Raw genomic sequence first — 14,840 nt, forward strand, 5'->3', positions numbered from 1 at the left:
TTTCAAATATTAATTCTTTTCTTTATTTCTTAGATAATTCAATGAAACAATTTCTTTCAAAAATTGATTTCTAAGGCTTGGGACCTCGGAATTCATTTCCGGGCATACGCCCAAGTCCCATATTTTACTGCGGACCTCCTTGGATCGTCGGAACACGGATCCGGGTCCGTTTGCTCAAAATATTGACCAAAGTCAACCATAATCAAATTTTAACTCTAGAATTTCTATTTCTCATATTTTCACATATAAGGCTTTCCGGATATAGGCCCGGACCACGCACGTAAATTAGGGTGGGGTAAAAAGGAGGTTTTTAGGCCTCGGAATACTGAATTCACTTGCAACACAAGTGATGACCTTTTGGGTCATCACAAGTAGCAAAAATTTTAGTTAATTTTAAAGTCCTAAATTTTAGAAAAATAATTAAATGACTATTTTGTCTAGTGTGAAATCTGTTTTTAAAGGGTAAAAAAGACGAACGACATTCCGCTAAGGGCCTTCGTGCTTTTAATATAGTATAGATATATAAGCATTCAAAAAACATTTAAGTACCTTACTGGACCTTGGTTAAGTTGATGACTATTTACTTGGACTATCCTATTAAGTTGAAAAGTGTTAGGCTTGCTTGATATATATATACATGTTGGTATATATTCCCTCTATCCCAGTTATGTGACACCATTTTTTTAGTCACCTCCAAAAAGAATAATACAATTTAAAATTTAGTAATAATTAATTATAAACCTCCCATTTTACCCTTAATAAGATGATTTATAGCCACAAAATTTTTTTTGGATTGTTTTAGACCATATAAGTTTTACAAGTCTTTTGCTCTTTCTTTAACTTCGTTCCCAATCAAACATCATCACACAAATTGGAACGGAGGGAGTATTCGCTTGCTTACTTGTACTGTTGTACAAGTGAGGAAGCTGATGTTACTTCACCATATAATTATTTTGTTGGGGGGGGGGGGTAATTTATTTTTTTATTTTCAGAGTGCGAGTAGCAAATGAACTAGGTGCTGGAAGAGGAAAGGCAGCAAAATTCGCAACAGTGGTATCAGTGGCACAATCCACCGTGATTGGGTTAATCTTTTGTGTATTAATAATGATATATCAAGATAAATTTGCTCTAATCTTCTCATCAAGCCTTGATGTCCTAAATGCTGTCAAGAAGATATCTTACCTTCTTGCCGTTACTATTCTTCTAAACAGTGTTCAACCTGTTTTATCCGGTAATTACCTTTCTTTTTCGTTCGAAGTAAAATATGAGTTTAAATTCTATGTACTGTCTGCGTTAAAGAATTTTAATAGAGAAATGCATTATCTGTTACAGGTGTTGCGGTTGGAGCAGGATGGCAATCAAAAGTGGCTTGTATTAATCTAGGTTGCTATTACCTTGTTGGGGTCCCTCTTGGACTTCTTATGGGTATGGTTCTCAACACTGGTCTTGAGGTATGTCGGTTTCCTTTTTTTTAAAATCATATTACAAAATTAACAAATTAATATTTATAATAGGAATTTACTAGTAATTATTTTGTGAGTAATATATTGTAAATACTTTTCAGATCGTACCATGTATTCTTTTATATATTAAGTCTTAAGAAAATAAATGAGTTGTTTTTATTTTTTGTGCTTATTTTTCTCCGTTGGGGTGTGGATCTACGTTGCGGAATGACAATTTTTATTAGAGTTTTTTGTGCTTATATATGAAAATTGGAAATTGCAGGGCATGTGGGCAGGAATGATTTTTGGAGGGACAGCTTTGCAGACGATAATATTGGCTTTTATAACGTATCGTTGTGATTGGGAAAATGAGGTAATATCTTTTTCTAGGAAAATGCAAAACTCTGGAACTTGTTTTTCAATTTTATCAAAACCCTTCATCTTAACAATAAAAATTATATATTGTTGTGCATTTCTTGGCAGGCTGAAAAAGCTAGAATGCATGTGCAAAAGTGGTCGGAGCCACCTCCAGCTAGTCAATCCTAGATGATCATTTCCTTTTTTAGACAACGTTGAGTCGGTGACACCTTCTATTTTTGTTTTGTTTCCTACCCTGTTTCTTCTTTAAGCATAAAGAATAAGCAATAATCATGCTGTTTTGTGCAAGGGTAATTTGTTCAGTGAACATTGTAGATAAATCAAGATTCAGTGAGTAGTAAGTCAAATATGACAAGCTCAAAAGTTTGGCGTACTTCAACTTTCTCAACAACGTTTTAGTTTCACCCTTGTGAAAAAGAGAGCACTAATGTCACGTCGTTAGTTGTTAACTAAGTACACGTGCGGCACTTGACAACTCGCTCACGATCTTGCACAACTTGATCACGTTCTTGCTATGTTAAGTCAACCTTACTACACTCAAGATCGCTAAGAGAATGGAAGAAAGAACACAAGAGAATTGTTAAAGGAAGCTTTGTATTAGAGAGAACTTGAATTGTTTGCTTGGTTGATGAATTACAAATGAATGCCCCCTATTTATACTAATCACATAGGGGCTAGTATGTAAATAATAATTGTTCTACAAGTCCTTCCATATTTACAACTAAGTCCCTTCTCTAGAATATTCTACACATCTAGATTCTTCTAAGGACTTTCTTAACAATTCTATAGGGTTTCTAGGGTCTTCCTAAGGAAATCTCTATATTTCTCTAGAACCTTCCTACAAATGCATAAATATCTAGAGCTTTTTTAAGGAAATTCTGCATAGTTCTAGGATATTCCACCAAGATCTTTTCCCTAACTTATGTAACCCTTCCATATGTCAAAAATATATACCAAGTGACACCTACGTGGCATGATGATGTGGCGGGTCATGACAACTAAACCTGGAATAATTAAAGAAGGAACATAATGCTTATGACATTATCAAACTAATGGTGGAAAAACAGCCTAGCCTTGACTTTATGATCAAGTCCTGAGCTCGAATTGTTTCTCACTTGAAAAAAGAATGCCCTTGAACCTTCTATATGTTCGTATATTTGATCTCTAAGTAGTTGAACTTGAGGCAATCATTATATAGATCCCTACTTGCACGAGAACTTAAGAAAAATGGCATGTATTCAACGGTTTGCTCTCTCTTGAAAAATTTAATATAATATTTGTGATCGTTTGGAGCAAGTAAAATATGCATAGAGTAGTAATGCAGTGGCTATTTTGAATGCTTAGGTTGTTCGACCAAAAAAAAAAAAAAGCTTAGGTTGAAATATTGTAAATTTGTAGATAGTGTATATTCTCAATTTCTTTTGACAAAATAAAGTTTGGTTTATTTTTAATTTTGTAATTTAGTATTTTTAATCTATGTAATATTAATACATATACCTATATTGTAAAGGAATATGGGTATTAAGACGTTGCACGAATCCATGTAATGGAATTCATGTAATTTAGGATTACTCCAACTTTTGTATGTGATGGAATATATACCACAGCGGAAGCAATAACAGAATCTTATTCACATGTAATCTAAACAACTAGTACGCATGGAGATTTTAGGATTACCTCTTGAAGCGTAAACACAACAAATCTAGGTCGTTCTCCAGTTCCTCAGTTGAAAACACACTAGCAGCTTTCCACAGTCTTCTACTGTGTTACCCAAACAATAACCGAAAAAAAGAGAATTTTGGGTGGGCAAAATTCTAGTAGAAACCGCAGTCAGAATCATCAAAAAAACGTCCAGCCCTTATATCCATATATATAGCTGCGTTTTTTAGGTCAAAACCGTTTTCAAAACCTGTTAGGTTTCCTTCTCCCACTAAGGGACGGTTTCCACGTTTTCTTTCCCACTAAGTAACAGTTTCCACTATTTTCTATTATTTAGGCACAGTAGGGACCACAGAATTTAATTAACAAGGCTTCCTATTATGATATTAATTTCGAAATTCTGAAACTAATTTCCATCATAATAAATTACGAATTATTCCACTAAAAATTCGTAATTGCACTCCTTAGTTCAATTTCGAAATTCTTCCATAAAACCTTATTTAACTCCCCATGTTAAGATTCAGATACTAATCAATCAAATTAAATTACTGACTATTTAATTTATTGATTACTTCCTTTAGACTTACACTTAACTTATTTCATGTGTCGGATACAAAATCCACCGGCCGGGTTTACACATGAAAACTTATAAGCTTTCATAAAGGAGTATCATCAATCTCAAAATTGAGACATGGATTCCATCAACTAATTATTACTTCGCCAATGTATATCATTGTTATCCAATTTATCAGGCTTATTGACTCGCGAAAGAATCTCGCCTTTTAATAAATCAAAACAACAAGTGACATACACAGCTAATAATAATTATATCAGGATTAAGAGTATAAGTACATTAAATGGACTAGAGAAATTATTTTATAAAGTCAGTATAAAATACTCATCTCTACTTGATCCGTTCAATACATACAAAATGTACTAGCACAAGAAGTTGGAATTAAACCATTCCCATAATCAAGATAAATTATATTTAATCTTGTGCTACAATCATTCCGATGATTTGTCCAATTCCATCATTAGATTGTGAACATTAACTTTTATGTCTTACAAGAACCGATGATTTAATCTTCCGTGTATAAGCTAAACTCTATACACTAAATCATCTACTATGTAAGCAATGGACGCACAAACCAACACATGATCTATTTAAAATGAAACTTTATTGAATTTAAACAAGTAAATAAATAATTGTTCATAAAGAATACTATAACAATACGCATGGCTTATAGTATATTCTAACAATCTCCCACTTAGACTAATAACCATGCGTCTACAATTTTGACACCCATTCCTTCTACATGCTTATCAAAAGTCTTCTGTGGTAAGCTCTTAGTAAACGGATCTGCCAAGTTGTTCTCTGACGCAATCTTGGTGACCACTACATCCCCTCTCTGCACTATATCACGAATTAAATGATATTTACGCTCAATGTGCTTTGCCCTCTTATGGCTTCGTGGCTCCTTTGAATTTGCAACCGCACCACTATTATCACAGTAAAGCGTAATTGGTACTTGAATCGAAGGAACCACACCCAACTCTCTCAGGAAGTTACCGAGCCAAACTGCCTCTTTGGCTGCCTCAGAGGCTGCCACATATTCGGCTTCCATGGTGGAATCAGCAACACAAGTTTGCTTGATACTCCTCCAACTTATGGCTCCACCTCCAAGAGTAAACACATTACCTGAAGTAGACTTTCTAGAATCTCTGTCTGATTGGAAATCCGAATCAGTATACCCAATAGGTACCAGGTCATCCGATTGGTAGATCAACATGTAATCCCTAGTCCTTTTCAGGTACTTGATTATATGTTTAACCGCCGACCAATGCTCTTTCCCAGGATTAGACTGAAATCTGCTAACAACGCCAACAGCAAAGCAGATATCAGGCCTAGTGCATAACATAGCATACATTAGGCTCCCCACAGCTGATGCATAAGGGACCGCCTTCATCTTTTCTATCTCTTCATCAGTCTTAGGAGACTGATCTTTAGATAGAGAAATTCCATGTCTGAAAGGAAGGAATCCTTTCTTGGAATCATGCATGCTAAACCTGGAGAGTATTGTATCAATATAAAGACCTTGGGACAAGCCTAATATCCTTTTCTTGCGATCTCGCAAGAGTTTGATCCCAAGGATATGAGCCGCTTCTCCCAAATCTTTCATATCAAAATGTGTGGACAACCACTGCTTAACTGAATTCAACATGCCCACATTATTTCCTATGAGCAGTATGTCATCTACATATAAGATCAAAAATGCCACTTTGTTCCCATCCCACTTTTTGTATACACAAGATTCGTTAAGACACTGATCAAAACCAAAAGTTTTAATCGCCTTATCAAAACAAGTGTTCCATGCCCTAGATGCCTGTTTTAGTCCATAAATGGACCTTTTAAGCTTACACAACATGTGCTCTTTGCCACTTTCCATAAAACCGTCTGGTTGCATCATATAGATGCACTCATCAAGACTTCCATTAAGGAAAGCTGTCTTGACATCCATTTGCCAAATCTCATAATCATAATGAGCAGCAATGGATAAGAGAATCCTTATAGACTTAAGCATGGCTACCGGCGAGAAGGTTTCCTCATAGTCAATCCCTTCTTTCTGAGTAAACCCTTTCGCTACAAGCCTTGCTTTAAAAGTTTGTACTTTTCCGTCTACACCTCTCTTTTTCTTATAGATCCATTTGCATCCAATGGGTTTAACCCCATCAGTTGGTTCTACAAGATCCCAAACCTGATTAGAGTACATAGACTCCATCTCTGATTTCATAGCAGCAACCCACTTATCGGCATCCTTATCATGTAGTGCTTGGTCGTAATTGACAGGTTCGGAGGTAGGCTCCTCAGGGATCCTATCATATGATTCTCCCAAGAGCGTGTAACGAACTGGCTGTCTTATTTCTCTCCCACTACGACTACGCACTACATCAGTTGCAACTACATCACGTTGATTTTGTGGTTGAACCACAACATCATCAGGAACCTGAGTCTCCATGCTATCCACAGGGATATCAACGACTTCTTCCTGTTGTGCAGTCTGCTCAACATGACTCCCACTACTTTGTGGTAGTATGACTGTGGGCACTTGTTCTTGTGGTACATTAAGTCTATTGACATTTCTCCCACTACTAAAGTGCAATGGTATGTCAAAATCGACTTCCGGGATTTGGATATGGTCGTTTTGATTTTCAGATGACTGAGTTTCCATTCCTTTGCTGAGTTCCTGTAAAACGAGTTTACTTCTAGGAACATGGTTCATCAAATAGTCCTCTTCTAGAAACTTAGCATTTGTGCTAACAATTACCTTTTTCTCTTTAGGACAATAGAATAAACCACCTTTCGTCCCTTTTGGATAACCTATAAACACGCATACATCCGTTCTTGCCTCCAATTTATCCGTTTTCCCCTTTAGCACATGTGCCGGACAACCCCAAACTCGAATATGCCGCAGACTAGGCTTGCGCCCAGTCCACAATTCTGTAGGGGTCAAGGGTACTGACTTTGAAGGAACTAAGTTCAGAACATAATTCGCCGTTTCTAAGGCATGTCCCCAAAAAGACGAAGGCAAATCGGAATAACTCATCATTGATCTAACCATTTCCATAAGAGTCCTATTTCTTCTTTCAGCTACACCATTTTGTTGTGGAGTTCCAGGTGCAGATAATTGAGATGTAATTCCACATTCTGATAAATAACCAATAAAGTCTGTAGAGAGGTACTCCCCACCACGATCAGATCGTAGTGTCTTGATATGTTTATTATGTCGCTTTTCAGTCTCAGTCTTGAATTCTTTGAACTTTTCAAAACATTCAGACTTTCGACGCAACAAATAAATATATCCATATTTTGAGTAATCATCTGTGAAAGTCACAAAATACTCAAAACCACCTCTTGCTTGGACATTCATTGGACCACACAAATCAGAATGAATTAATTCTAATTTATCACTTGCCCGATTTCCTTTTGAGGGGAAATTTCGTTTTGTCATTTTCCCTTCTAAACAAGATTCACAAGTTGGTAGTGCCTCCACTTTCAATGAACTTAAAGGTCCATCCTTGACCAACCTGGAAATTCTGTTCAGATTTATATGACCCAAACGCAAGTGCCATAAATATGTTTCACTCAATTCAGAAGAACGTTTTCTCTTGCTTGGTAAATCAACATTATTCAGTTCTTTAGGTGGTAACGGTTTAGGAATAGAGTCAATAACAAAAAGACCATTAATCAATGTAGCCGAAGAGAGATAACGCTTATTATGAGTAATAACACATTTATCAACGTCATGACAATTAAAATCATAACCATCTCTCATAGCGCTAGAAACCGAAATTAAATTCCTTCTAACGGAAGGTACATATAATGTGTCTTTTAAAGCTAAAACTCTACCACTATCAAACGAAATACTAATATTTCCTAATGCTAAAGCTGGGGCTACTGAACCGTCTGCTTGATAAACATTGATTTCTCCTTTACTTAGCCGCCGCGTTACCTGAAACCCCTGCAAATAAGTGCAGATATGATTAGTGGCTCCCGAATCTACACACCATGACATGGTAGAAACAGCCGCTAAAAATGTTTCAACGACAAGTAGATGTAAATCACCTGGTTTATTTTTCAGCTTGGCCAGATAAGTTGGACACTGCTTCTTATGATGCCCGGGCTGCTTGCAGTGATAACACTTGCCCTTAGCCTTTTTCACACCAGCAGTCGCGCCACCAACAGAGGGTTTTTGAGCCTTTTTCTTTTTCTGCCCGCCTCTCGGCTTAGAAGAAGAACCTGCCTCAAAATTCAATGCCACGGGAGGAGCTTGGGACTTGATAATAGTCTCTGCCGACTGCAGCTCATTCAACAATTTCGCAAGGGACAAATCCATTTTGTTCATGTTATAATTCAGGCGAAATTGCTGAAAACTGTCAGGCAAAGTCTGCAAGATCATTTCAACCTGCGTGTCCTTATCAATGTTAGCTCCAAGGACCTCCAGTTCATTCAGAAGACTCATCATCTTTTGAACATGGTCCCTGACCGATGAACCTTCAACCATTTTGGTATTCAGAAGGGCTTTCATGGCAGTCTGCTTAGCCGCACGATTCTGATCTCCGAACATTTCTTTGAGATTTTCCAGAATGTCATAAGCAGACTCCATCGACTGATGCTGATGTTGCAGAACATTCGACATGGATGCCAAAATGTAACACCGCGCCATCTCATCAGCCTTAATCCATTTCTGGTAAGCCTTCTGTTCATCATCTGTGGCATCATCTCCAGGTTTTTCTGGACACACCTCATCGAGCACAAATTTGTACTCTTCAGCAATTAGAACAATATCCAAATTTCGTTTCCAATCAACATAATTTGGGCCCTCAAGTTTGTTTTGGGTAAGAATGGCAGTAAGGGGATTAAAAGCAGTCATTGTTAATCTGGGAGACATTAAATATTTAAATAGATCAAATCAGTTTGTATAAAATTCAAAACACATTATATATATACAATCTATGCACCTTGAACAACAAATTTCGATGAGAAAGAAGCTATTCTTGCAATATACATATATAATGACAGATTTTCACTCCATAAACTTAAACATGTCATACTCAGATGGAGAGTAAACTGTTAATTTAAGCCAAGTGAATATCAACATTCAACATATATTAGTCCCATTGAACCAACATGCATACTCAGATGGAGAGTAAATACAAATAATCAATGACTAGTATAACATAGTGATTATTCATAATATTTTTATCCGATATGGAAGAAGACCTTTGTCAACGTGTAAAAACATTATATCACTGATTTTTTAAGCCCGGGGACCAAGGGAATTGATCCCCACAATTTCTGGAATTAAAAACAACTAAAAAAAATTCAGAATTTTAGAAAAACAGCAAAAACACCATCTAAACGACCCCGAACGCCCAAAAAACGACTTCAGTCATGAATAAAATCCATGAGTATTGCTCACTGGGCCGTTTCGCATGGACCTGCCAAGTTTCAGGTCAATCGGAGTCCGTCAACTTTTTGACCTCCGATTTTCTGCCCTAATTCAGCAAAACGTGTTTTTCCGTTTTACATGATAAAATTCAATTTTCAGATTATTCTAACTCAACATCACCAATATTAAAAGGATACATCAAGTTTTCAGAATAATCAACACAACCCATAACAGATAATCACACCAAAAAAAAAAAACAGTGCAGATTTTCAGAAAAACAAACTTTGCATGTAATTCAAAACTTGCATATAGAACATGATATTAATCCTTATGGTTTATCCTAATTATTTAATTAGACGTGAGTAAGCTCTGATACCAATTGATGGAATATATACCACAGCGGAAGCAATAACAGAATCTTATTCACATGTAATCTAAACAACTAGTACGCATGGAGATTTTAGGATTACCTCTTGAAGCGTAAACACAACAAATCTAGGTCGTTCTCCAGTTCCTCAGTTGAAAACACACTAGCAGCTTTCCACAGTCTTCTACTGTGTTACCCAAACAATAACCGAAAAAAAGAGAATTTTGGGTGGGCAAAATTCTAGTAGAAACCGCAGTCAGAATCATCAAAAAAACGTCCAGCCCTTATATCCATATATATAGCTGCGTTTTTTAGGTCAAAACCGTTTTCAAAACCTGTTAGGTTTCCTTCTCCCACTAAGGGACGGTTTCCACGTTTTCTTTCCCACTAAGTAACAGTTTCCACTATTTTCTATTATTTAGGCACAGTAGGGACCACAGAATTTAATTAACAAGGCTTCCTATTATGATATTAATTTCGAAATTCTGAAACTAATTTCCATCATAATAAATTACGAATTATTCCACTAAAAATTCGTAATTGCACTCCTTAGTTCAATTTCGAAATTCTTCCATAAAACCTTATTTAACTCCCCATGTTAAGATTCAGATACTAATCAATCAAATTAAATTACTGACTATTTAATTTATTGATTACTTCCTTTAGACTTACACTTAACTTATTTCATGTGTCGGATACAAAATCCACCGGCCGGGTTTACACATGAAAACTTATAAGCTTTCATAAAGGAGTATCATCAATCTCAAAATTGAGACATGGATTCCATCAACTAATTATTACTTCGCCAATGTATATCATTGTTATCCAATTTATCAGGCTTATTGACTCGCGAAAGAATCTCGCCTTTTAATAAATCAAAACAACAAGTGACATACACAGCTAATAATAATTATATCAGGATTAAGAGTATAAGTACATTAAATGGACTAGAGAAATTATTTTATAAAGTCAGTATAAAATACTCATCTCTACTTGATCCGTTCAATACATACAAAATGTACTAGCACAAGAAGTTGGAATTAAACCATTCCCATAATCAAGATAAATTATATTTAATCTTGTGCTACAATCATTCCGATGATTTGTCCAATTCCATCATTAGATTGTGAACATTAACTTTTATGTCTTACAAGAACCGATGATTTAATCTTCCGTGTATAAGCTAAACTCTATACACTAAATCATCTACTATGTAAGCAATGGACGCACAAACCAACACATGATCTATTTAAAATGAAACTTTATTGAATTTAAACAAGTAAATAAATAATTGTTCATAAAGAATACTATAACAATACGCATGGCTTATAGTATATTCTAACAATCTCCCACTTAGACTAATAACCATGCGTCTACAATTTTGACACCCATTCCTTCTACATGCTTATCAAAAGTCTTCTGTGGTAAGCTCTTAGTAAACGGATCTGCCAAGTTGTTCTCTGACGCAATCTTGGTGACCACTACATCCCCTCTCTGCACTATATCACGAATTAAATGATATTTACGCTCAATGTGCTTTGCCCTCTTATGGCTTCGTGGCTCCTTTGAATTTGCAACCGCACCACTATTATCACAGTAAAGCGTAATTGGTACTTGAATCGAAGGAACCACACCCAACTCTCTCAGGAAGTTACCGAGCCAAACTGCCTCTTTGGCTGCCTCAGAGGCTGCCACATATTCGGCTTCCATGGTGGAATCAGCAACACAAGTTTGCTTGATACTCCTCCAACTTATGGCTCCACCTCCAAGAGTAAACACATTACCTGAAGTAGACTTTCTAGAATCTCTGTCTGATTGGAAATCCGAATCAGTATACCCAATAGGTACCAGGTCATCCGATTGGTAGATCAACATGTAATCCCTAGTCCTTTTCAGGTACTTGATTATATGTTTAACCGCCGACCAATGCTCTTTCCCAGGATTAGACTGAAATCTGCTAACAACGCCAACAGCAAAGCAGATATCAGGCCTAGTGCATAACATAGCATACATTAGGCTCCCCACAGCTGATGCATAAGGGACCGCCTTCATCTTTTCTATCTCTTCATCAGTCTTAGGAGACTGATCTTTAGATAGAGAAATTCCATGTCTGAAAGGAAGGAATCCTTTCTTGGAATCATGCATGCTAAACCTGGAGAGTATTGTATCAATATAAAGACCTTGGGACAAGCCTAATATCCTTTTCTTGCGATCTCGCAAGAGTTTGATCCCAAGGATATGAGCCGCTTCTCCCAAATCTTTCATATCAAAATGTGTGGACAACCACTGCTTAACTGAATTCAACATGCCCACATTATTTCCTATGAGCAGTATGTCATCTACATATAAGATCAAAAATGCCACTTTGTTCCCATCCCACTTTTTGTATACACAAGATTCGTTAAGACACTGATCAAAACCAAAAGTTTTAATCGCCTTATCAAAACAAGTGTTCCATGCCCTAGATGCCTGTTTTAGTCCATAAATGGACCTTTTAAGCTTACACAACATGTGCTCTTTGCCACTTTCCATAAAACCGTCTGGTTGCATCATATAGATGCACTCATCAAGACTTCCATTAAGGAAAGCTGTCTTGACATCCATTTGCCAAATCTCATAATCATAATGAGCAGCAATGGATAAGAGAATCCTTATAGACTTAAGCATGGCTACCGGCGAGAAGGTTTCCTCATAGTCAATCCCTTCTTTCTGAGTAAACCCTTTCGCTACAAGCCTTGCTTTAAAAGTTTGTACTTTTCCGTCTACACCTCTCTTTTTCTTATAGATCCATTTGCATCCAATGGGTTTAACCCCATCAGTTGGTTCTACAAGATCCCAAACCTGATTAGAGTACATAGACTCCATCTCTGATTTCATAGCAGCAACCCACTTATCGGCATCCTTATCATGTAGTGCTTGGTCGTAATTGACAGGTTCGGAGGTAGGCTCCTCAGGGATCCTATCATATGATTCTCCCAAGAGCGTGTAACGAACTGGCTGTCTTATTTCTCTCCCACTACGACTACGCACTACATCAGTTGCAACTACATCACGTTGATTTTGTGGTTGAACCACAACATCATCAGGAACCTGAGTCTCCATGCTATCCACAGGGATATCAACGACTTCTTCCTGTTGTGCAGTCTGCTCAACATGACTCCCACTACTTTGTGGTAGTATGACTGTGGGCACTTGTTCTTGTGGTACATTAAGTCTATTGACATTTCTCCCACTACTAAAGTGCAATGGTATGTCAAAATCGACTTCCGGGATTTGGATATGGTCGTTTTGATTTTCAGATGACTGAGTTTCCATTCCTTTGCTGAGTTCCTGTAAAACGAGTTTACTTCTAGGAACATGGTTCATCAAATAGTCCTCTTCTAGAAACTTAGCATTTGTGCTAACAATTACCTTTTTCTCTTTAGGACAATAGAATAAACCACCTTTCGTCCCTTTTGGATAACCTATAAACACGCATACATCCGTTCTTGCCTCCAATTTATCCGTTTTCCCCTTTAGCACATGTGCCGGACAACCCCAAACTCGAATATGCCGCAGACTAGGCTTGCGCCCAGTCCACAATTCTGTAGGGGTCAAGGGTACTGACTTTGAAGGAACTAAGTTCAGAACATAATTCGCCGTTTCTAAGGCATGTCCCCAAAAAGACGAAGGCAAATCGGAATAACTCATCATTGATCTAACCATTTCCATAAGAGTCCTATTTCTTCTTTCAGCTACACCATTTTGTTGTGGAGTTCCAGGTGCAGATAATTGAGATGTAATTCCACATTCTGATAAATAACCAATAAAGTCTGTAGAGAGGTACTCCCCACCACGATCAGATCGTAGTGTCTTGATATGTTTATTATGTCGCTTTTCAGTCTCAGTCTTGAATTCTTTGAACTTTTCAAAACATTCAGACTTTCGACGCAACAAATAAATATATCCATATTTTGAGTAATCATCTGTGAAAGTCACAAAATACTCAAAACCACCTCTTGCTTGGACATTCATTGGACCACACAAATCAGAATGAATTAATTCTAATTTATCACTTGCCCGATTTCCTTTTGAGGGAAATTTCGTTTTGTCATTTTCCCTTCTAAACAAGATTCACAAGTTGGTAGTGCCTCCACTTTCAATGAACTTAAAGGTCCATCCTTGACCAACCTGGAAATTCTGTTCAGATTTATATGACCCAAACGCAAGTGCCATAAATATGTTTCACTCAATTCAGAAGAACGTTTTCTCTTGCTTGGTAAATCAACATTATTCAGTTCTTTAGGTGGTAACGGTTTAGGAATAGAGTCAATAACAAAAAGACCATTAATCAATGTAGCCGAAGAGAGATAACGCTTATTATGAGTAATAACACATTTATCAACGTCATGACAATTAAAATCATAACCATCTCTCATAGCGCTAGAAACCGAAATTAAATTCCTTCTAACGGAAGGTACATATAATGTGTCTTTTAAAGCTAAAACTCTACCACTATCAAACGAAATACTAATATTTCCTAATGCTAAAGCTGGGGCTACTGAACCGTCTGCTTGATAAACATTGATTTCTCCTTTACTTAGCCGCCGCGTTACCTGAAACCCCTGCAAATAAGTGCAGATATGATTAGTGGCTCCCGAATCTACACACCATGACATGGTAGAAACAGCCGCTAAAAATGTTTCAACGACAAGTAGATGTAAATCACCTGGTTTATTTTTCAGCTTGGCCAGATAAGTTGGACACTGCTTCTTATGATGCCCGGGCTGCTTGCAGTGATAACACTTGCCCTTAGCCTTTTTCACACCAGCAGTCGCGCCACCAACAGAGGGTTTTTGAGCCTTTTTCTTTTTCTGCCCGCCTCTCGGCTTAGAAGAAGAACCTGCCTCAAAATTCAATGCCACGGGAGGAGCTTGGGACTTGATAATAGTCTCTGCCGACTGCAGCTCATTCAACAATTTCGCAAGGGACAAATCCATTTTGTTCATGTTATAATTCAGGCGAAATTGCTGAAAACTGTCAGGCAAAGTCTGCAAGATCATT

General features: G+C 37.1%; 2 protein-coding genes across 2 annotated transcripts in view; one reads left to right on the forward strand and one right to left on the reverse strand.

Annotated features, from left to right (window-relative positions):
- LOC107788638 (protein DETOXIFICATION 27-like) overlaps positions 1-2,144 on the forward strand; it is a 29,940-nt gene extending 27,796 nt beyond the window's left edge. The window contains exons 5-8 of the mRNA XM_016610331.2: positions 993-1,231; positions 1,333-1,451; positions 1,726-1,815; positions 1,926-2,144. Of these exons, the coding sequence (XP_016465817.1) occupies positions 993-1,231; positions 1,333-1,451; positions 1,726-1,815; positions 1,926-1,988 (511 nt within the window). The 3' untranslated portion in view covers positions 1,989-2,144. The remainder of the gene's footprint in view (positions 1-992; positions 1,232-1,332; positions 1,452-1,725; positions 1,816-1,925) is intronic.
- Positions 2,145-8,438: 6,294 nt separating this feature from the next.
- Positions 8,439-8,911, reverse strand: LOC142170203 (uncharacterized). The gene is made up of 2 exons (XM_075232050.1): positions 8,533-8,911; positions 8,439-8,443 (listed from the first exon to the last, which is right to left on the reverse strand). The coding sequence occupies exons 1-2, from the start codon at positions 8,909-8,911 to the stop codon at positions 8,439-8,441; spliced, it is 384 nt and encodes a 127-aa protein (XP_075088151.1).
- Positions 8,912-14,840: the final 5,929 nt, after the last annotated feature.

Source organism: Nicotiana tabacum, chromosome 16, assembly GCF_000715075.1.
Source record: "Nicotiana tabacum cultivar K326 chromosome 16, ASM71507v2, whole genome shotgun sequence".
NCBI classification, from domain to species: Eukaryota; Viridiplantae; Streptophyta; class Magnoliopsida; order Solanales; family Solanaceae; genus Nicotiana; species Nicotiana tabacum.

What these genes read in the sequence shown, in the direction of transcription:
- LOC142170203 (XM_075232050.1), bottom strand. Translation starts at nt 8,911, where the DNA reads ATGACTGCTTTTAATCCCCTTACTGCCATTCTTACCCAAAACAAACTT.